The following is a 22,406-nucleotide window of genomic DNA, read 5'->3' as shown; positions in this document are numbered from 1 at the left end:
CTAAGCCACAAAGTGGTAACCTTGGCTCTAGTGAGGAAGTCACCATCTCACACAGCTCTCACTGGAGTCAGGCAGTGAGATGATCGCGTCTTCCTTCCACAATGGGCTCCAGGCTGCCAAGCTAGTGCCACAAGCACCTCTAGCCACTGAGCTATCCAAATTTGTTTGATAAGTGATTCAGAGCAATATATGCTATAGCTCAAATTTGTTATTGAATATGAGTGGGCAAGTACAATGCAGCTTTTAAAACTCTTACTGTGGCCACGGATGGTGGTCCACACCAGTAATCCCAGCACTCAGGTAGCTGAGGCACAAGGACCGACCGATGTGAGCTAAAGGCCAGCCTAGGACATGTAGTGAGACATTGCCTTAAGTTTCAAACAACTGTTATTTTGTTCTAAAGGGCACCAACCAGAGGCCAGTTTCTCTTACTGAGTGACTAAATTCAAATTTCAACCATGCTCCTATATAGAGTCTCAAACGTCAGGCTACTACATCCATACTTAAAGATAATCAGGGGTAGCACAGAAGCCAGATGACTTGAGACAATTATACCTACAATAAAATGAACAGATTAGTCCAGTGGGGAATCCCGAACAATGACAAACCTCACCCCACTTGCTATCAATAATTGCCCCCTCTCCCAGCTCTATAGCAACCTGGTGGGTACTGACACAGGCTTTTCTTTAAGAGTTAAAACAAATTAAGTCCACAACAAGATGCACACTATACCCATGGAACAGCCAACACCAGGAGTACTGCCAACACCCAGGTTTGAATCTGGGCAGTTCAGACACAAGATGCAAAGATAGTACAAACTTCAGAATTCCCCAGCAGTTTTCTGCAATGTTAAATATACACCCGTCAATTCCAAGCCTACTTACCCAAGAGAAATTAAAACATATACAGAGACCTTTACACAAATATTCAAAACTTTTTTTCATCAAACAGCAAGCAAGCTAGGTTTTCCATCAATAAGTGAAGGCACAAGAAATCAATGGAAACCTACATAGCAAAAGGAAAAGAGCTGACACAGCAATGCAACCCAAATACAAACTCTGCATTGAGTTTAAGGATGCTTTTGGATATTTTTATATGATTCTAGTTATATGAAACTTGAAAGTAAAATAAAATGCAACACTAGCTGTCTGGGCTGGAGAAGTACTGAGACCAGGAAAGGACACAGATGACTCGGCAGTTAAGAGCATGTATTGTTCTTGCAGAGGACCACCTGTAACTTCAGCTCAGGAGGACTGAACTCATGTGCACATACCCACACACAGACACACATCAATACACAAAATTAAATCTAAAAAACAAAAACCAAAAAAAGGACAAAGATTTTCAGTGATAGTCTGCTCTTTGATCATGGCAGAAGTGTCACAGCCATTTAAATTTGTTGATAGTTGTGTTCTGATCATCTGTAAATTCCATTTTAAAATAATTTCAAATGCTTTTATACATTAACAAAATTCAATTAAAAACTGAAATATTAAAAATTCTAATTGAAGCTGGGGATGATGATGTCCTAGCACTTGGGAGGCAGAGGCAGGCAGATCTCTGTGAGCTCAAGGCCATCCTGGTCTATAGAGCTAGTTCCAGGACAGCCAGGACTATTATACAGAGAAACCCTGTCTCAACCAAAAGCAACAACAACAAAAACATGTAGTTGAGGAGAAAGCATTAGGACCTGAGCTTCCTTCTCCAGAGTCCATGTTTTTAAAAAATGGGGTGTAGTAGTTTGAATAAGAGTGCCCCCACAAAGGCAGAAATTAAGACATGGGGCATGGGGCATGGGGGTATGCATGGAGAAGAGGACATACTCAAATCCCAGGGGGTCACTGGCAGCCAGCCTAGCCTAATTGTTGAGCTGCAAGTCAGTATAGAGATCCCATCCCCCAAAACAGCTGTATTGCAGCTGAGGAGGGACACCTGAGGCTGACCTCTAGCCTCTATGTGCACATGCGCAACATTCCATCTGACATAACGTTAGAACGCTGAGATTTTAGTGCAAGACTCACACACTAAACCCCTGAACTTGTGTTACTTTCCCTTTGTCATTCCATGACCACTGGATATGTGTGTGTGTGTGTGTGTGTGTGTGTGTGTGTGTGTGTGTGTGTGTGTATGCCACACATCTCATTCATATTTTGACCTAATGGAAAGAACAAGGGTTGGAGAAAAAGAAGCACTACCATCAAAAATTCGGACAGCCCCTTGGGTTTACATTTGAGAAAGGCTTATCACAGAACCAATTAAGAAATCTTGGGTTTTTGCTTGTGAGTGAAACTTTCGATTGTGGGGAGGGCGTGGCACTGGAGAGCTAGCTTAGCAGCGGAGAGCGTGTCCATGCTCTTACAGAGCGACAGAATTTGGTTCTCAGTACCCACCCACCTCAGGCAGGTCACAAGTGCCTGGAACTATAGTTTGTAAAGATCTAGCTTCATGTATACATACGGAGAGAAACATGCAAATATACATTTTTAATTTTTTTATATTAAATGCAGGTTTTTTGGAAAGCTACTCTCTGGCAAGGTCACTGGCCTCAGAGACAGAGACCTTGAGACAGAGAAAGAGCATGTTCACAGAGAGAAAACAACAGTATTTTAATATTATTTATTTTTATTTCTATAAGTACACTGTACCTGTCTTCAGACACACACTAGAAAGTGCATCAGATCCCATTACAGATAGTTGTGAGATGTTTGCACTATTTTTATATGATTTGAATACATGTATGTCTGAGTATCACATAAGTGCAGTACCCATATAAGACAGAAGAGGGCATCAGATCCCTTTTTTGTCATGTGAGTGCTGGGGAATTGAACCTTGGGATCAAAGGCTTGTGCCACCACCACCCAGCTAATACCCTTGTGTTTTATATGTGTGTGTATAAAACCATTATATATATATATATACAAAATATTCTGAGACCCAGTCTGACTGTGCAGGCCTGGCTAGATTAGAACTGACTCTGAGGACCAGGGTAGCCTCCAAAATGCTGGGGATTAAAAGTGTGCTCCACCACACTTAGCTGTTTTGTTTTAGACAAGTTTTTTTTTTTTTTTTTTTTTTTTTTTAAATGTATTCCAGGCTGGCTCTGAACTCCTGGTCCTTCTGCATTGCCTCCTGAATGCTAAGATATAAGCATATGCCATCACATCCAGATTTTTTTGTTGTTAAATTTTGTAGTAGGGCTTTTAGCCAAGGCTGGCCTTAAACTGTACCTTAGCTCCTTTGTTGCTAAGATTACAGGTGTGCACTGTTGCGCCCAGGTTGAATATGTCAAATTTGAAGAACTTGAGAATACTACGTATTTGTAGGAGACTGTAGAGAAGAGTCACCTGCAGACAAGAGGAAGGTTTAAATGTTGTACTTTATGAAGAATGGGGATAAAAATTAACCACTTCCCAGGAAGGCCTCAAAACAATCTAACTGTTGCTATTAGGAATGGAGGGAGGTGTTAGGTGACTGTCTAGCAAGCCACGTAAGCACAAGCCAAGTGCTTTCTATGCCGTTCCTAAGCCTTGGGTTTTCACTTGCATTCTGTTGCATGTGAAGCTTATGAGTTTGCCATCTTGCTCACACTAGTTTTCTTGAATAACTACAAGCCTTCTGTTGGTTTGAAACCATCACAAACTCAATGCCGAAAAGCAGCATTTGGACAGCGCCATACTCTCTGCAGGCAGGAAAGAGCCCATCTTCTTATAGAAAACCTCTCTAAATCCAGTTTTCACTACTGACTGTGCTAACTAGTGACCTAAGTCTTTAGAGCTACTCACAACTCCTAGATAATCCCATGTGATTTTCTCAAGTTTTCTAAACTAGAAAAGGCTGTAACCATGGAAACATGAGAAAAAAACAAAACAGTATCTGGACACTGTTGGGTTCTTCAGAGTAAGCAAAGACTAGCAACACTCAAAGCTAATTTAGTTGTGCTGACAACTGAACAAAGGCATTCTTCCACATTAGGCAAGACCACCAGCCCCTAGCCGTATCCAGCCCTTCAAAGACCTGTAACCATTTGTTAAAAATGGTTTATGTAGCCCAGGCTGGGACCATACACATCCTACTCTTTTATGTATTTTTTAACATGTGTATTTGCATGTCCACATATATATAGGTACGCCAATGTGTGTAGGTGTATATGTATGTGTATGTAAAGCCACTTTTTTGTGGCAGGATCTCCTCAGGTAGCCTTGGCTGGCCCTGAAGTCATGGGGGCTTTCCTACCTCGGCCTTCCAGAGTGCTGAGATTACAAGCATGAGCAGCCATACCTGGAGCTGTCTAGTGTAACTGCATGGTGTAGAGATGGTGCAGGTGTGAATGCCTATGTCAAGGCCAACAAAGACTTCAGGTATTGTCTATTAGTCTCTGCCTTATTGCCTGGAGACAAACGAGAGCTCTAACCAAGGCTGAAGCATGATCTCACTTAGACTGACTAGCGAGCACACTCTAACCCCAACATTGGAGTCAGAAGCACACATGATCTTGGTCCATCTTTTTAAGATTTTTTTTTTCAGCTGGGCAGTGGTGGCGCACGCCTTTAGTCCCAGCACTTGGGAGGCAGAGGCAGGCAGATTTCTGAGTTCGAGGCCAGCCTGGTCTACAGAGTGAGTTCCAGGATAGCCAGGGCTACACAGAGAAACCCTGTCTCAAAAAAACTAAAAAAAAAAAAAAAAAAAAAAAGATTTTTTTTTTTTTAATATGAGTGTTCTATCTGCATATACACCTGTGTTCCAGAAGAGAGCATTGGATCCCATTATAGATGGTTGTGAACCACCATGTAAGTAACTGGAAATTGAACTCAGGACCTCTGGAACAGCAGCTAGTGCTCTTAACCGCTGAGCCACCTCTCAATCCCATGGTCTGTCTTTTCATGTGAGTGCTGGGGATTTGAACTTAGATCCTTTGTGCCTGTAGAGGAACCACTATTAGCACTGAGCCATCTCCTCAGTTCTTCAAAGCTAACTTTTTAATAGCACTTCAGTAAGCTGAGAATGTAACTCTGTGCCTAACAGCAGACTAGTTAAAAAAAACTAATCGGAGAAACATTATCAAGCCAAGATCTTCTGAGAAGTACAGGTGGAGACTGTGCAGAACACCAACTGTGCCCTTGGTTGCTTATGAGCACTAAAGCAGAAAAGTACCACACTGACTCTAACCCCCAACAGGAGCATAACCCAGTCTGCAGCCGGGGAGGCAGAGAACAAGAAGGGTTCTGTTTTGCCACTCTCAAGTGTCAGGAAATAGAAACTGAAAGTTTATATAGATATATACTCACTACACAGCTTAGGACTGGACATGGACATACACATACCCTTCCCAAAGCTATAGGGCTGGATGGACACACACACACACACACACACACACACACACACACAGCTGCAGAGCAGGAAGAGCAGATTATAAGATCCAGCTCTATTTAAAATAAGCACCCAAGCAGGATTTGGAAGTCTACACCTTTCTCTTTTCTTTTCTTTTCTTTTCTCTTCTCTTCTTTTTTCTTTTCTTTCATTTTTTTTCCCCCTTTGGTTTTTCGAGACAGGGTTTCTCTGTATAGACCAGGCTGTCCTGGAACTCAGAAATCTGCCTGCCTCTGCCTCCCAAGTGCTGGGACTAAAGGTGTGCGCCACCACCGCATTAGTCTACACCTTTAATCCTAGCACTTAGGAGGTGGAGGCAGGTGCAGAGGCAGAAGCAGAGGCAGGCAGATCTCAGAGTTCAAGGACAGCCAAAGCTGCACAGAAAAGAAAAAAAAAAAAAAAAAAAAAAAAAAAACTTGTCTCAAAAATAAAAAAAAAAAAAACAAATAAATAAAGAAGGGGGTTTCCCTAAAGAACCAGACAGCAGAGTCTGAGACATCTCATGGCCCTACCTACATCTAGGCAGAGCTAGACATGGTCAAGAACTTGTACAAAGTCTCCACATCAGAGTACCACTCCTTTCACATCAGAGTACCACTCCTTTCACATCAGAGTACCACTCCTTTCATCCTTCACTAGGCATGAGCAGACCAATGTCGGGACCAAGATTCTGGCCAGTCTGGGTTATGGTGGCTGGTGTCTATGAAGGGTTTTGGAAAGCTGTGGTGAAGTAAGTGGTATTCTAAGTCTATTATCAAGAGCTTTCCTACTGAAGATGCTGTAACAAAGAGTTATAGAGTCTCCAGCACATCCACTGTGCTATCAACTCACGACTAGGAAAACCTTGACACAAGTCCTAGGAGCAGAGAGCAAATACTGCCATTTCAGCTCTTACCAAGTCTGCTGCTTGGGACTCAGTAGCAGGAAAGCTAAAGGACTACCCTTGAAACTGGAACAAAGACACACACACACACACACAAAGTTTCTCCTTCTCTCTCTGTCTCTCTGTGTGGGTTTTTATCTCACAAAACCATCTAGACTGTGGGCTTCTTCCACTTCCCAGCATTATTTGGGGAAGATGAGAATGTTATCACAAAATTCTGAGAGTTGGGATCCATCCATCAAAATGTGAAGATCCCACCAGGCAGTGGTGGTGCACGCCTTTAGTCCCAGCACTTGGGAGGCAGAGGCAGGTAAATTTCTGAGTTCCAGGCCAGCCTGGTCTACAGAGTGAGTTCCAGGACAGCCAGGGCTACACAGAGAAACCCTGTCTGGAAAAACCAAAAAACAAACAAACAAAAATTGTGAAGCTCCCCCACAAGTGCGCTTACCTGTTCAACTCAGTGTGAGACCCTTGTGACACACAACACACGGACACGATCAGTGTGAGACCCTTGTGACATACAACACACGGACATGATCAGTATGAGGCCCTTCTGACACACAACACATAAACACGATTAGTATGAGGCTCTTCTGACACAAAACATGGACACGACCTCCTTCAACTGCACGGTCTTATACCATGCAAACCTGAACAAGTGTGTTGCTCTCTATACAGAAAATCTACCTTCAGTTTACAATTAAAAAGCTTCTCAACACTTTAGCAACTATACAGAATATGAAGGTTTATTTCCAAAAAGATTACATTTTTTTTTAAACCAGGATACACAGATGCACTTAATGTAACAGTACCTTCTGCAAAAATAGGTTACATAATACTCCGAAATGCAAGGAACAAACTTATTCTCTAAAAATTAGACAGCAGGCTTTTGAAGCTCAAGTAGCCTTCAAAATGGAGGCAGCAAACCCTGGTGTCACCACAGAGCGATGCTGCACACCAACCCACTACCCCTCAGCTGCAAACCACTCCTGTTCACACGGTGCCAAACAAAACAGCCTCGTGCCAATCCTTTGCAATGGCTCTCAGTGCTGTGAGAAAAAGTTGAATGGTACACAAAACTATGAAAAGTTTCAACAGAACTATTTAAACATCTTCTCTAAAATTGAGAAAACAAATCGTGTTAAATTTTTTAAAAAGAAAAACAGTCAGCTAGAACTCTCAAGCAGTCAGAGGTCCTCCTAGTAAGCAGTCAGGGCAAGTTTACAGGAGATCTCAATAAATTATCTTGAAGCCACAGCAGAAAGCTTGCGTTAAAATCGCCGTGGAGGTCCACTCTTAAAGGGCTTAAACCCAGAGCTGCTTCCTCTCGGCAGGGAGTTGCCACTCATCTGTACAATCCTGTTAACTGGGGACGCAGTGCTAAAGGAGGTTAAAAGGGAGACAAAGGTCAGAACAAACAAACCATCACAAGAAGCTTTCACAGGCTCAGTGGCACACAGGCTGCTCTCCACTTTACTTAGCTACAACAAACTCTAGTCCTGTAAGATGCATACCATTACTAACCCCTCTTTACCAAGGAAGAAACTGAGACCTGCAAGTATCATCTTGTTTTGTTTTGCAAGATAGGGTTTCTTTCTCTGTGTAGCCCTAGCTATCCTGAAACTCACCCTGTAGATCAGGCTGGCCTTGAACTCACAGAGATCTGCCTACCCCTGCAGCCAAAAAGCTGGGATTAAAGGCATGTGGCCTGGAAGTACATCTTGTCCACAGCACAAAGCTAATACATGGTGGGCGCAACAGCGCGATCTTGGCACTTTCATTTCAATGCCCACTTCTTCAGAAGCCAAAGCTATGCATACAACAAGACTACAGCTAGGCTTCTCCAATGTCCACCCTGGATTAGCAGCAGCAGAAGCAGCAGCAGCAGCAGCGACAGCGTGTGCAAAGTGCAAACCCACATCCTCTTCACGGTTTCCTTCCTCCTATTAATCCCTTCTCACACAGGATGTAATTATGGAGATGAGGCAAACCTTAAACTCAAGAACCTCCTGTAGTTTCCCTCTGCTGGTCCTAACTCATACAGCACTCTAACCCCACTCTAGTCTGCTTTAGTTAGTAGTATTAAGGACACTGTGGTGCATACAGAGCATCATGAACTACCAGAAAGTCAGTCAGTATCTGCAGTATCTTTACACTGAGAGCAGCACTACAGACACCAGAAAGTGACAGGAAAAGACACTCCAAAACTCTATCATAACGGCAGTAAAGCGCTTCCTTTAAAGCTGAGAATCTGGGTTAAGTTTGTGACCTACAGAAGTCACTGTGGCTCTGAAGCAAGTAAATGACGTTCAGAGGCTGTGTGAAGACCACAGGCTCTCTGGTTGGATGGACGCGGAGGAAGGGGCAGCACTGGAAACGTGCTTGACATCTGCACACCATTCTGAATTTAGTCTAAGGACAAAGAAAGATCACGGCGGGGCCATGTTTCTCCTGTCAGGATTTTGAGGAGGCAGCACTGAGAGGTCAAAGAAGCTTGAGGCAAGAAAAAAAAAAGTAAGTTGGAGAGGAACAAGTCTGCCTGCATCCTAGAGCTAATAGGAGAGGCACTGCAAGGAGATGGCAGTGAAGAGTGATTAATGTGTGAAACTCATCTGCTTGAAGGAGCCAGAGAGGAGGTCAAGAAGGGAAAAACAGAAGGCTGAGAGCTGAGAGCTGGGCATGGTGCTGCACACCTTTAGTCCAGCACGCAGGGTTAAGAGGCAGAGGCAGGCAGAGCTCTTGAGTTTGAGGCCAGCATGGTCTACAGACAGCCAGGGATATGTAGTGAGGCCTTGTCTTGAAAAGCCAAAGAAAGGGTAGAAGGGAGGGAGGGAGGGAGGGAGGGAGGGAGGGAGGGAGGGAGGGAAAAACTAGAGTAAGAGAAAGGAAAAGAGAAAGAGAGAAAGAAAGAGAGAGGTGGGGTGGGGGTGTGCTGGCATGGTAGGGTAACACCTGGAAGGCTGAGGCAGGAAAATACTAATTTGAAGGCAGTCTGGCCTACACATTCTAAGACCAAGTAACCAAGAGGCTCTTCAGAATGAGGAAAGCAACAGTATGAAACAGAGCAAACTGTAAGGAGCCCCAGAACCAAAAACCTAACACAGAACGAGTCACCAGTGCTCTCTGCCCACACAGAAAGCAAATGGCATTGCTATGCGGGCACAGCACAGCAGGAAACAATAAGACAGCAGAGTAGTATCTCCTCTAAAACATGAAACAGAGGACAGGAGAGAAAGATGAGGCTGCACAGACACCACTGACACCACAGGGTAAGAAGAGAAAGATCGAGTCTGCCCCTTGACCTCCAATAGGCCAGGACTATTGAGTGTATGGAGCTGGACTCCCGTCTGCTTCCTTGACCTGGGAAGCATGAGGTTGTGTGCATGTCCTCCCTCCATCTAGGACCCACTTACAAGAATGCTAGTTGTTAACTTACAAACTAGCTGCCAGCTCAGTCTTCTGCAGACTCAGTTCTTACAAAAGGTTTAGGCATTACTGGAGATTTACTAACTGCAATGTAATTTCTCAAAACCTCTAACAATCTTTAGGAAAAGGACTACCCAACTATATGACAACAGAAGTTTTAAAAGATTAGCTACTCACCTTGAGTGTTGGGTTATCATGCCTGCTCCTGCCCGGCCATCACCCATTCGTCTTGTGTCATGGTAGCTAGGCCCCTGGGAGGGTGGGCCATGCCACTCTTTCCTTGGTCCACTTGTGTCCCGCCCATGACGTTCCACAACATGTCGTTCTTCAGGGTAGTGCTGGGAACAGCACATGAAAAGATGAGGCCTGGCCCCTTGGTCCCATGCACTGACTCACACTGCTGGGCTTTAATTTAATCAGAGCAAACCAGTAAAAGGTCTGAGAATGTACAGATGAAGGAGTGGCCACCTACTCTGCCAGGAGATCCTCAGTACCTTTATCTCTGTGTCCACATCCACCACTACTCCAGCACTATTTGGGCACAGGCACTGCAAATGCCTGGATAAATCTCTACGTATACACAAGAGGTCGAACACTAAAGAGCAGTGGAGGCTGGGTATATGGTCAAGCTATCAGAACAGAAAGGCTGTCCTGTTTTACCAAGTAGGACTTAGTTCTTAAACGTGTACATGTACTCTATGATGGCTTTACCAAGTGTGGGGACACAGGAACACAAGTATTTGTAGAATGAAAGGCAGGAGGAGGAGTTGAGGGCTGCTGACATCCAGCTTAGGCAAAGCTGTCAGCATCCACACAAACTTATATACAATACTGGCCAAACAACTGACAGACATTATAAACTCCCAACAAAGAGTCCAGGCTCTCCTCCTCAGGAGGTGTTTTTAAAGGGGGCTTTCTGAATGTAGAATGCTGATGCAAAACAACTTCTTAAGTTCTATCCTAAATAAAACAGTAACTGTATCATATGCTTAACTTTAAGTTTTGGTTAGGGTAGCCAGGTTAATGAACTCACAGAAACACTAATATGAAGTACTGACACAATAATACTTCTGTGTTGGATAAAATGATGTACAGTGATATAGTTAGTTCATGACAAGATTTTAAAACAATTTCTGGTTAAAACAAAATTTATATCACTGAGGACTGGAGAGGCTTAGTACATATAATATTTTCCATCCAAGCATGACTGGAATTCAGATCCCCGGAACCCACATAAAAGCTGGGTAAGAAGCCTGGAGTGCTGGTGCACACCTTTAATACCGGTACTTGGGAATCAGAGGTAGGTTGATCTCTGAGTTTAGGCTACAGAGAAACCCTGTCTCAAACAACAAGAGACAAGGGGGAGGGGGAGGGGGAGAGAGAGACTGGGTAAGAGTGAAGGCTGCCACTGAAAAAGGTAGACACACAAGGTTGCTGGAACAGGCTAGCTAGCTTGAATAGCCAGAATTGAAGCTCCAGCTTCAGCAAGAGACCCTGACTCAAAAAATAAAGTGAGAAGCAATGGAGGACACCAAACATGCTTGCATGCCAAAAGATGAGCTGATCAAACTTGGTGTATATTCAAGTGTATAACATAAACAGAATCCAAATTCTGTATGGCATAGAACTTATAACATAACATAAAAATGTATTCCTACTGGGCAATGGTAGCACATGCCTTTAATCCCAGCACTCAGGACGCAGAGATATACAGATCTCTGTGAGTTTGAGACCAGCCTGGTTTACAGAGCCAGTTCCAGACCAGCTAGGGCTATACAAAGAAACCCTGTCTCAAAAAAACAAACAAAACACTCATCAAAAGCATCTTCTACAGGCTGGCTATAACTAAGCAGTTCAGAGCTGCTCTTCTAAAAGACCTGGTTCAGTCCCCAGCACTCATATCTGTCTGTAACTCTAGTTCCAGGAGACCTGAATCCCATAGGCACAAGACATAAAAATGGCGCACGCACGCACGCGAGAAACAGCCATAAAATAAAATTTTAATTTTTAAAATGAGAGAAAAATGTAAGCATAAAAAGGAAGCTTCCAGAAACTTTTACCTGTGTTCCACTTCCTCTGTCCGAGATGACTCCTCGGTCTCCCTCTCGGTTTCCATAGCCCGAGGCACTACTCCGATTCCCAGGGGGTGCTCCCCTCACAGTGTGTCCAGAGACTTCTCTCCCAGATCGTTCTGGCCTTTCAACTCTGTTAACATAGCACAAGAATCAAAACCTCACTTTCTATTCTTAAAAACTCAAACGCACAGTAAATGCATAGTATACCATGAAGAAATTAAGAACTACCTTGACTCCCGTTTCTCTGTGGACATACTCGCTTCACTTTTCCAGGGGGTTGGTCTAGAAGGGTTGGGCACAGCTTCTCGAGGGTGTCTGGGGTGAGCGACCTCAGGCCTGTCATGAAGGATGACTGTTCTTCTCTCGTCCCGCTCCCCTCGGACCTCTCGTCTGTCTGTTTCTCTCAGTTCATTTCTTGGTGGTGGAGGCTCATTCCTTCTGGAATCACTGAAGTTTTTAGGGTACCTTTCAAAACTCGGCTCCTCTCTTCGGGCAGCTGGCCTTGGTTTTTTTCCTTCACTCTGACCAACAAATCGCTCCCGTCTATTGGAAAAATAAACAAATACAGGTCCTAAGAAGTGTTTACTTGCTCCTATGCTCAACTTGATCTGCATAACCTATAATCATGAAACCTTTTTTTAAGGGAAATTATGGCAAGACTGCCAGAAAAGCCCTCATTACCATACTGATCTTCCTTTAAACTGAGCTGCATCTAACACAAAGGTTGGTTTGTTGTCCAGGAAAAAGTCTATCAGTGGAGTCACTACCAACCTACATGTTTTACTGTTACAGCCATGCCACATCCAACATTAGCATTCCCCAGTCACACATTTGATTGCTTTCTGTATGAAGCAGAGTCTCCAATGACTGTATAGCCTTGACTGACTCTTCAGCCCACACTTCCCAAAGTCTCTGTCCAGTTGAAGGTAAGAAGAGAACGGCACTCTCCCACCAGTGATAACCAAAACCACACATACAGTTTGTTCTGAATACTCAGTGTGAACACAGCACTTCACTAAGATCTTACAGAGAACCAACGCTGTGACCAGCAAGGCTCCTATCTCAGACATAAGCATTGCAGTGTGTCCACCAACCTTTCAAAAGATGACTGCACAGATGCAGTGTCAGGAAACCTGGCCCGCTCTCGGTGACTGAAGTCAAGGAACCTGCTTTGTTGACGATAGTCAGACCCATGGCCAAATCGTGCATCTGTATCTAGAGACAACTTTTTATTCTCGCTCCAGTAAGGATCATCTCGCCTTGAAGAGAAATTTTTGCTCATTTATATAAATTATTTGATAACAACCAAGCAGCACTCACTTGGATTCACAGATATTATGTTGGAATTGTGGACATAAAAGGCTACTAAACTCAAGATACAACAATGAGTAGCAGGGACCAAATTAGTACATGTGGCCATTTTCCCCTATGTCATAAATATGAGGAGAAAAGTATTTTAAACTGTCTTTTTGTGTGTGCACTTGTGTGTGTGTAGAGACACAAGGGTAATGTGAGTGTTGCCTCCACCTTATTTTTTAAGATAGGATCGATCTCTCACTGAACCTGGAGCTCACTGAATGAACTACACTGGCTGTCCAGAGATAGCTGCCTGTCTGCCTCTTCAAAGCTGGGATTACAGGCACATACTTCTGCCCCCATCTTTTTCCATGGGTGCTAGGGATATAAATGCAGATCTCATGCTTGCTCAGAAGTCACTTTGCCTATTGGGTCATCTCTCTAGCCTAAACTTCCCGTTCTTACATCTTCAAACGAAAAAGAGGAAACGCCTGACATCATGTCATAACGGATTCTAACCAGCAGTTTTCAGTTATCCCATTTGACCCTTAAAGTGCAGGGGATGGCCCAGGACCTGGCTCATGCAAGGGAAGCACTCCGACACTGAGCTACACCCTGAGCCTCAGCAGCTGTGACCCTCATAGAAGCTGGAGAGAGAAGACTAGAGCACAATGCAGTCATCCTACCCATTTCTCCACTCAAACAAAAAACAAAAACCTAAAAGTGCTCAGAACTTACATTAAGGAAATTATATAAAACATTTATATTTTAAACTCAACTAGGAAGCATGACTATAAACAGACTGACTCATGACTTCCACATGTTGACTCTCTGCCTGCCTCGATACGGTCTATCAATCCCGATTATGTCTATGTACCTCCAGTTTCAATAAGAACTCCTATGACGCTAGAAGAGGCAAGCTAAGAGAAAACAAACTGTTCCTGTCTGCGAGTGCCCTGGGTCCTGTCAGTACTGCAATCCTTTCCCTTCATCTTAGTCAGGACTGTACTTTTCAAGAGCTGGAAGTGTTTGCATTCCAGTTCTGTAGCTGTACCTCACCAAGAGTAAGACAGCAAGCCAAACCCTAAGAAGAAAGGAAGCAACTACCTATGATCTACATCACGTGGGCGTTTCAAAGAATTCCTTTTCTCTTGTTCATATCGAAGCTGCTGCTGTTGTCTTCTGAGTTCCTCTCTCTCTCGAGCAATCCGTTCAGCTTCTCTACGCCGTTCCTTCAGACATACAGGAATGAACCAAATACAAAGTAAAGACAGAAGGTAAGTGTACATCTGGGTTAAAAAACCATCATAGAGAAGCACCAGGTAGAGCACATACCTGGGACAAATACATTAGATTTTAATCACCTAGACTACAGCTACTGTTGGGTGACAGTAAAATAACAGGGTTGAGGGGTAGAAACTGGTAGCATGTGGGAGAAGGTCAGATTTCATTTAATAAATTGACTTAAACAAAAGCACCTAAAAGGAATGAGTAAACTAGGTTTTAAGTGCCTTAAGCCCTGGGTGGCAACTATGCAGAGAGGCATTATTTCCTTCCAGCCTTGGGTAAGGAAGTATTTGTTATTTAATAAGTCTGGGGTGGTGACAGAGCCTGGATTACAACTACTCTGGACTCAGTCCTATGCTCATACTATTAGGCTGCCGTTATACTGCAGAGCTACAGGTTACTTGCAATCAACAAGGAAGTCACTATTCAACACACTTTTAAGCAGTGCCTAGTGCGCTATCTGTCAGGGACACTTCAGTGCTCATTCTGATCTACAGGAGCTTTACAGTAAGTAAAGCAAACTTGAGGGCAAAAAAATTACAGGGTTTGCAAAGGTGAGTTGTTCAAGATGAAAAGATTTTCTGACTGCACCTGTTCAATACGAATGCGTTCCCTTTCCAAGCGTTCGCGTTCCATTCTCTCTCTCTCTAGTTTTTGCCTTTCAATTTCTAGGCGCTCTCTCTCTCTCTGTAAGCGTTCCCGTTCTTCCCGTTCACGAATTATTCTAATGCGTTCACGCTCTCGACGCTCTCTTTCTGCAATCTCTTTTCGTCTAACAAAAATCAGTATTTAGAAATACTTAAATTATGCTAGCACTGTGTGAAAAATAATAGCTTTGAATTTGAATTTTTCCTCGTGATTGGCAATTTTAAATTTCACATTAATCTTAATAATTTTAATGTAATTGGAAAGAACGCAACATAAAACTTTAAACATATTCCAGTATTATCATTTATTTATAGGAGTGTCACTAAGCAGCTAAATTTTATACACTATTTGCCTATTAGATGATTTTGGTTAAATAAAAATACCACCATAGTAAAAAACCAGTAATTGACATTTTAAAAATGTATATAAACTTATAAAACTACAACTTTTATTCTGTTTTGTGTGTGTGTGTGACAGAGTCTCATTATATATGTAGCTCTGTCTGGCCTCACTATTTAGACCAGGCTGGCCTTGAACTTGTGGCAAGCCTCTTGCCTCTGCCTCCAAGTACTGAGATTATAGGTTGTGTGCCATCATAACTGGCTCAAAACTGTAACTTTTATCAACTATTTTCCACAAAAAATTCTAAAGTTTACCATATAACTTTATCTCCTGAAATATACTTTATTCTGATGGCTTGGAATTATAATCACAAACAATTAAAACAAATGTTATATAACAGAATGGTGTACTTAAAGGCCACTGCAATAGATAATTTCAGGGACCATGCTTTTTAGTCAAAGGCAATTCAGTACAAACACATAGTGGACCTTGCTCAGTGCTTCTTCTTTACTCCTTGACCCTCAGGTAAACAGCTTTTATACTTTTTGCACACTTGCTTATTTGCTTGTAGCAATTCAGTATTCTCAATGGGTCATTGCTATTCCCTTAAAAACTGATGTGGCACTTTAACTGAGCGCAGAAGTCAGTAGGCTGTCACTACCATTCAGTGGATGGAAACCAAGAATTCTACATTTGATGCATGAACTGTCGGTTCAGTTTTACAGACCAAAGAACATGACCTACAAAGCAAAGATTACCTAAGACTTTTAAACCTATGTCACAGTGGACAGCAGTGCCCTTGAGAAACAACATATGCTTTTAAAAGGTACTCTAAAATTTAACTGTATTTTTAATAAATGGTAGGCTTGTTTATTTGCTTTAGCACAGGTTTACATATTAAAATTTTTCATTAACACAACTCAAAATTTACTTTTTTTAAAGGGGATAAATTTTGTAGATTTTGTAGATAAGATTTTGTAGAGGGCTTTACTCAAGATTTGTTACCATTTCAGAAAACATGTTTAAATTCCTTCATTTCTCCTGGAACACTTCTATTGGTACAAGACTCACAAAATAAATAAATAAATAAATAAATAAATAAATAAATAAATAAATCTGTCTATCTATGGCTTTCACATTCTTGGTGAGTCTAAGATACAAACATCTGACTAATTCAATGTACCTTTTACACATCTAAACATTTATATCTGGAATATATATATATACGTATGTGTGTGTGTGTGCGCACATTACAAATCACTTCTATTTCTTTTTTACATTACTGCTAAATCATTACATTGATTATAAGCAGATAAATTATACATTTTTCCCCAGGAGAGTAAAGAGGGTACACTTTAACACTTTATTTTTGAAAAGGTCACTAGGCTAGATGTATTAATGCAAGCCTGAAGCTTGGGTCTAGTGTTGATGAAGGTGTGTTTTACAAGGAATCATTCTCTTTAGCCATAGGCAATGACTAAATTCCTAAGCTGCAGCTTTTAAAATTCCTAACATCTGAGACTGAATAGATGAAATTCCATGAGTAAACTCTCTGCAGAGGTAGGTTTAACAGATTAAAAGCACACTATGAAACATGCTCTCAATATTTCATGTGGCATCCAAACACAGGTATGTGGATATGACCTGGAATTCCAGTGGGTTTGTTGATACTGCCACTAAAAATGGAAGCATCTGCTTTTGCTTTTTGGTCTGTTTTAATGTGGATAGAGTAGGGACTGAACTAAAGCTCACAGAGTAACTAGCCTTTACTTACAAACTAATACAAAGAACCTTGAAGGTTTCCTCAGATTTGTGACAGCAGTTCAACTCTGTAACTTACTTTGATACTATCTGGAAATTATCTCCTCCTTTAAGACGTAATTTTTATGGCAGCAGCTTTGAAATAGAGGAAAGAGCACTGGATTTGGAGTAAGACTTGGATCTGAGTCCCTCCCGACTCTGCCACTCATTAGCTCACTGCACTGGAAGCGTCATCTAGCCTCTCCAGGCCTCTGGTTTCAGTGTTGACTAGTGGGCTTAATTAGCTTTACAGAACTGAGTTGGAGATAACAAAAGAGGATTTTGCAAATGGTGGTGTGCTATGCAAACTTAAATCATTAGGTCATACCTTCACCTCCTTAGAATGACAGTCTTCTAGGGGACACAATCTCTTATCAGGCTGGGTTTATAGCTAAAGACGCATATTAAGGACAGCTGTCAAAAACGCTGCTCCTACCTTCTGAACTCCACTGCTTGTTTCAGTCTTTCAAAACGAACTAAATGCTCTCTCAATCTTTGTTCCTTCATCTTTTCAAAAGGCAAGATCTCTTTTCTTCTGTAGTCTTTGTCTCTTTTTTTATCTAGACTAGCCCTCTCCTTTTCTTTGCTTCTTCCATGACCCTATAGAAGAAAAGACAAACATAAAAAGACCAGAATAATTAAAATAATCTGTCTGCAGTTCCATACTTTAGGTTTCACTGAGGGGAACTAGAGAGGTGGCTCAGAGGTTTCAGTGGTCACAAGCCTTCACTTGCAGAGGCCTCAGCTTTGGTTCCCAATACCACAAGGCAGCTCACAACTGCCTATGAATCCAGTTCCAGATTTAATACTTTCTGGCATGTAAGGATTAGGGGCAGGGGATCCTGCATGCACAAAGTGCACATAAGCTCATGTAGACTCATACACATAAATAAAAAAATAAATCAATAAAACATTTTCTAAAGTCCAAATAACTAGTAATATTTCTTTTTAAAAACCTAAACTATGCCTTTCAAAATGATTTGGTGACAACAACTTTATCTTTTGGAAACAGGTCAAACAGCAGACAGCTTCGTCTTGAAGACTTACTTTCTCATATCTGGCCCTTCTTGATGGCCTACAGTGATCTCCTTTGGTTTGGTTTAGTACCACCATATGTCCTGGACTCTTTGAACCTAAAAGAAGATAATACTTTAGATAAACAAATGGCTACAAAATATTGTTGAAAGGAGCATATTGAATAAAACTGTATTTTTACCTCATATAAAAAATAGCCTATTCTAACTTAAATGCAAACACATTACAATAATCTGTTAAATACTTTCAATGATACCAAAAGAATTAGGATTCAGTAAGATACTGCACATCAAGGGCCACTGCTTATTTGGGAGAGTGGGGACTACATCCCAAACCCAAGTCAATTAAGAATTAGGGATACAGCCAGGGCCCATTAGTTATAAGAATATGTCCTTGTAGTAGGAAGAAAAAAGTTGGTCTACAAATCCCCTTTTCTACTCCTGGTTCTAACACTTGACAACTAGTCACTTCTGAACTACACAGCAGCAGCAGCACAGCTGGGCGGGGCTGAGGGAGGGAGGGAGGGCACAGGACATACTTATACGCTTCTTCTCTTCGCTCTTTTTCACGGACTCTGAAGTCTGCCCACTTGGACCATCGTCGTTCTTATCATCTTTCTCTATTTTCTTAGTATCTTTGCTTTCTTTTTTTTCCGATTTCTCAGATGACCTTTTCTCTTCTTTTTTAATAGATGCTTGTGTCCTGACCATATCATTCAAGACAAAAAAACAGAATAACTACTTTTGCTATGTACCAAGAAGTCATCTGTCTATCAGAAGCCAGTCTTAGCTGAACAGCTATCAATCAGCCTTACTTGGCACTCCTATCACTTGAATTCTTTTTATCGCCAGTACTTCTTGAACTACTTTTTTCATCATTTTCTTTCTTCATTTCTTTCTTAGAAGGATCACCTTTGACCTGAAAGGTTTAAACAAAAATAACTACATGTTTAAAAATTTTTAAGCTCTATAGTTACATTGTATAAACGGAGTTGAGCTGGGCACAGCCATATGTGACTGTAATCCTAGCACCTCTGAGGAGGATACAGGATAATTTTAAGTTCGAGGATAGCCCTGGGCAAGTTTGAACCTCACTTTGTAGCTCATAGTAGTCTTAAACTCATGATTTTTCTGTCTTTCTCTCCCCAAGTTTTGAAATTATAGCCATACACTATCATACATGACAGAGAAATGTTTAGGCTGAGACAAGTAGACTATTCTTATCTGAAATACTTGAACAGAGACTGTTCACACTTCAGGCTTCAGATACCTGTAACCACTGTCACTGCTGGTTTAGAGTAGAGGTATCTGCATCCACTTTCCCTGCTGAGACTATCCTAACCAAAAACTCTGAAATGCACTAAAATCAAAAATTTTGACCACTGATGAGACTCAAATAGCTTTATTTTTGATTTTCAGATTAGGCCTCGTGTTAACTTCCCTTTTTATGAAAAATTAGCCATACTTACTTTCTCCACAGAAATCAGCTGTCCATGTAGTTCTGTGCGATGAAGATGTGCAATACATCTGGATACTTCTGTGCTTGAAGACATGGTTACAATGCCATAGCATTTTGCCCCAGGACTTCGAGCATTTGTAACGACCTTTGCACTTAAAACCTGTAAAATTAGATTATACCTCAGAACTGTATAGTTGTGCATATCCCTATACAGATGAGACTCAGCACTAAGACCACTCAGATTAAAGGATAGTAAAGATACACTATGGGTGTAATTCTGTCCTCTCATATTTTTGTGACCAAAATCTACCCTGGTAAGTCATTTCCTTGAATATTTTAAATACATATTTTCTCTACCCAAATAGACAGCCCAAACAAACTACATCAATAAAGTAGATAGTACAAAAATGACAAACAGGAAGAAACTGGATCTGGGCCAGTGTCCTCATTGTGGGCACAGCCTGAATCTCTTACGGACAATGTATAGGCATGTCTGCAGACACTTTAAAGAAGCCTTTACTCTCTCCTTTGAGTCACTTTAAATTTCAAAAATGAATAACGCGAAAAGAAAAAAAAAAAAGGCAGACTTAAAATATACACCAAGAATGTGCCAAGAACTGCAAGGTGATCAACATCAAACTGACAGTTCCGAACAAGATGGGAAAAGCAGGACTGATCCGGACTGAAGAGAGAACAAAGACATACTGGAGAAGAAGGTGGAAGGAATTTAGGCAGGATTGGTGGTAGACTGCTGGAAGCTGTAGGCTTCATCTAAGTTTTAAGAAAATCCGTTTGCCCGTAGAAACCCGAGTCCACAGTCTTGGCATCATGTATATGGTATTCTCAGCAGTTTCTAATCTAACAAGTGCCAACACTAAATACAGCACTGTTTTTGCATTCTCTCAAACCACATAACTGAAACAACACAACATATACCAGAGTTGATTATGGGCCTGTCATTCTGATAACTAATACTGGTTATTAATTTGATAAGCATTTAGAGCCTACCAGGTGCACACAAAGTAGGGTAAGATCTCTATTCTCAAATAACTGGCAGTAAGTAGAGCAAGGTAAAAAACTATGATATATTCATGGAGGATGAAAATTTAAGTAGATGCTTTTGAACAGAAAGGCATGATTGCACTGAGATGCAGGCCAGTGGTAGCAGAGCACTACCAACTGGCTGAACGCTCTGTAACTGTTGTCTTTACTGCACGCACACACACACACACACACACACACACACACACACACACACACACACACACACCATTAACATTTCCAAACCTGTTTTATTGATTATTTAGAGGCTTTTACATCTTTAATTAGAAAGTCATCTAAGCAAAGCAGGTTCTTAAGGGTGAAAGAAAACATTGAGAATGGTAGTCAGTCCCATGATCAGCAATAAAACACAGACTTTTACATTTTCCTCTTTAGTGGCTGAGAACCTCCACAACAAGAATATATGTTTCCTCTGCAGTTTATATATTCTACTACCTAATTCTATCCTCTTATATTTTCAGGATAACTAAATAGTCTCAGCATCTGCCAGATCCTTTTCATCATATAAATAAAACTCAGTTCTTAGCTAAAATGAGTATACACTTGGAACAAAGACTCCCAAGGCTCAGAGTTACAAAAACACATAGACTATAGGTCTAGAGAGATGGCTCAGCTATTGTGAACACTTGCTATTCTTGCAGAAGACTCAGGTCCAATTCCCAGCACCCTCTTGGTAGCTCACAGTCCATAACTCCAGTTTCTAGGACCTCTTCTGACCAGGCATATACTTGGTACAAAGAAATCATGCAAATACTCATACACATAAAATAAGGTAAATCAATATAAAAACCTAAAAAAGTATGATATATAGAACATATCTATGTAACTGTTTTGAATATTAAAAAGTAAAAAGGATGTACCTTTCCATATTTGCCAAAAAGGTTCTTCAAATCAGCAGCTTTGGTATTAGAAGATAGTCCACTGACCCAGATATTCTTGGTTGAGCTTCCACTGCTACCACCAGCACTGCCTGTGCTCCCTACGGCAGATTTAACAGCAGAGGCTGAAGTGCCTGCAGTGCCTTACAAGGCTCACAAGCTTCCATTATGAAATCTGTTCTCATTGTAATTTTGATAGTGTAACATTACAATACCCCAAATCTTACAAACTTACCATTATGAAAATCAAAGAGAACAGTGAGAGGAATATTTGTACATTCCCTGTTACATGAATTGTAAGACAGAGTGGATGAAAATTCCTTAGTTTTTGTTATTTTGTAACAAATGCTAACAACCTGTCCTCAAACCATTACACTGAACTGAGGTACCTGGAATCTGTCCTGGACACTAAAGGTTCTGAGAAATGGGAAAGAAAAAAACAGGAGATCCAGAGTGGGGAACATTTTAATAATTCACCTTCATTTTCTTTTTCTTTTTCTGTTTTGGCTTGGGGTTTTTGCTTGTATGTTTGTTTTAGTTTTTTGAGAAAAGATTTCCCTATGTAGCCCTGGCTGTCCTGGAACTCACTGTAGACCAAGTTTGGCCTTGACCTCAGAGATCCACCTGCCTCTGCCCCCACCACCACCACCACCACCGAGTGCTACAGTGCTTGTGCTACCACATCTGGCCACCTTCATGAGAATCACAGGTAGTTTAATAACTTTAGACCTAAATAAAAAACAACCTTCTAAAATAATCATTACTTCTTAATAATCATTATTAAGAATGGAGACCTCAAAATAACTTAAGACTAGGTAAGTGGTAACAGCTTTCTGAACTGTCTCCACA

General features: G+C 41.5%; 1 protein-coding gene across 21 annotated transcripts in view; it reads right to left on the bottom strand.

The window, feature by feature from the left end:
* Positions 1-22,406, bottom strand: part of Sltm (SAFB like transcription modulator) — a 64,126-nt gene that overhangs the window by 11,207 nt on the left and 30,513 nt on the right. For 17 of the 21 annotated variants that reach the window (XM_076926203.1, XM_076926204.1, XM_076926210.1 and 14 more), the window contains 13 exons: positions 21,540-21,658; positions 19,628-19,777; positions 18,974-19,077; positions 18,698-18,861; positions 18,172-18,257; positions 17,561-17,724; positions 14,926-15,106; positions 14,155-14,279; positions 12,846-13,010; positions 11,980-12,294; positions 11,737-11,881; positions 9,854-10,014; positions 6,976-7,630 (listed from right to left, as the gene is read on the bottom strand). In XM_076926203.1, the coding sequence (XP_076782318.1) occupies positions 7,522-7,630; positions 9,854-10,014; positions 11,737-11,881; positions 11,980-12,294; positions 12,846-13,010; positions 14,155-14,279; positions 14,926-15,106; positions 17,561-17,724; positions 18,172-18,257; positions 18,698-18,861; positions 18,974-19,077; positions 19,628-19,777; positions 21,540-21,658 (1,988 nt within the window). In that variant the 3' untranslated portion in view covers positions 6,976-7,521. Of the gene's footprint in view, positions 1-6,975; positions 7,631-9,853; positions 10,082-11,736; positions 11,882-11,979; positions 12,295-12,845; positions 13,011-14,154; positions 14,280-14,925; positions 15,107-17,560; positions 17,725-18,171; positions 18,258-18,697; positions 18,862-18,973; positions 19,078-19,627; positions 19,778-21,539; positions 21,659-22,406 lie in introns of those variants that run through there. The other 4 variants (XR_013107783.1, XM_076926205.1, XM_076926214.1 and 1 more) reach the window with 2 other exon arrangements.

Source organism: Arvicanthis niloticus, chromosome 27 (assembly GCF_011762505.2).
Source record: "Arvicanthis niloticus isolate mArvNil1 chromosome 27, mArvNil1.pat.X, whole genome shotgun sequence".
Taxonomy (NCBI): Eukaryota; Metazoa; Chordata; class Mammalia; order Rodentia; family Muridae; genus Arvicanthis; species Arvicanthis niloticus.
The sequence above is the reverse complement of the archived record's forward strand: the minus strand, read 5'-3'. Positions and strand labels throughout refer to the sequence as shown.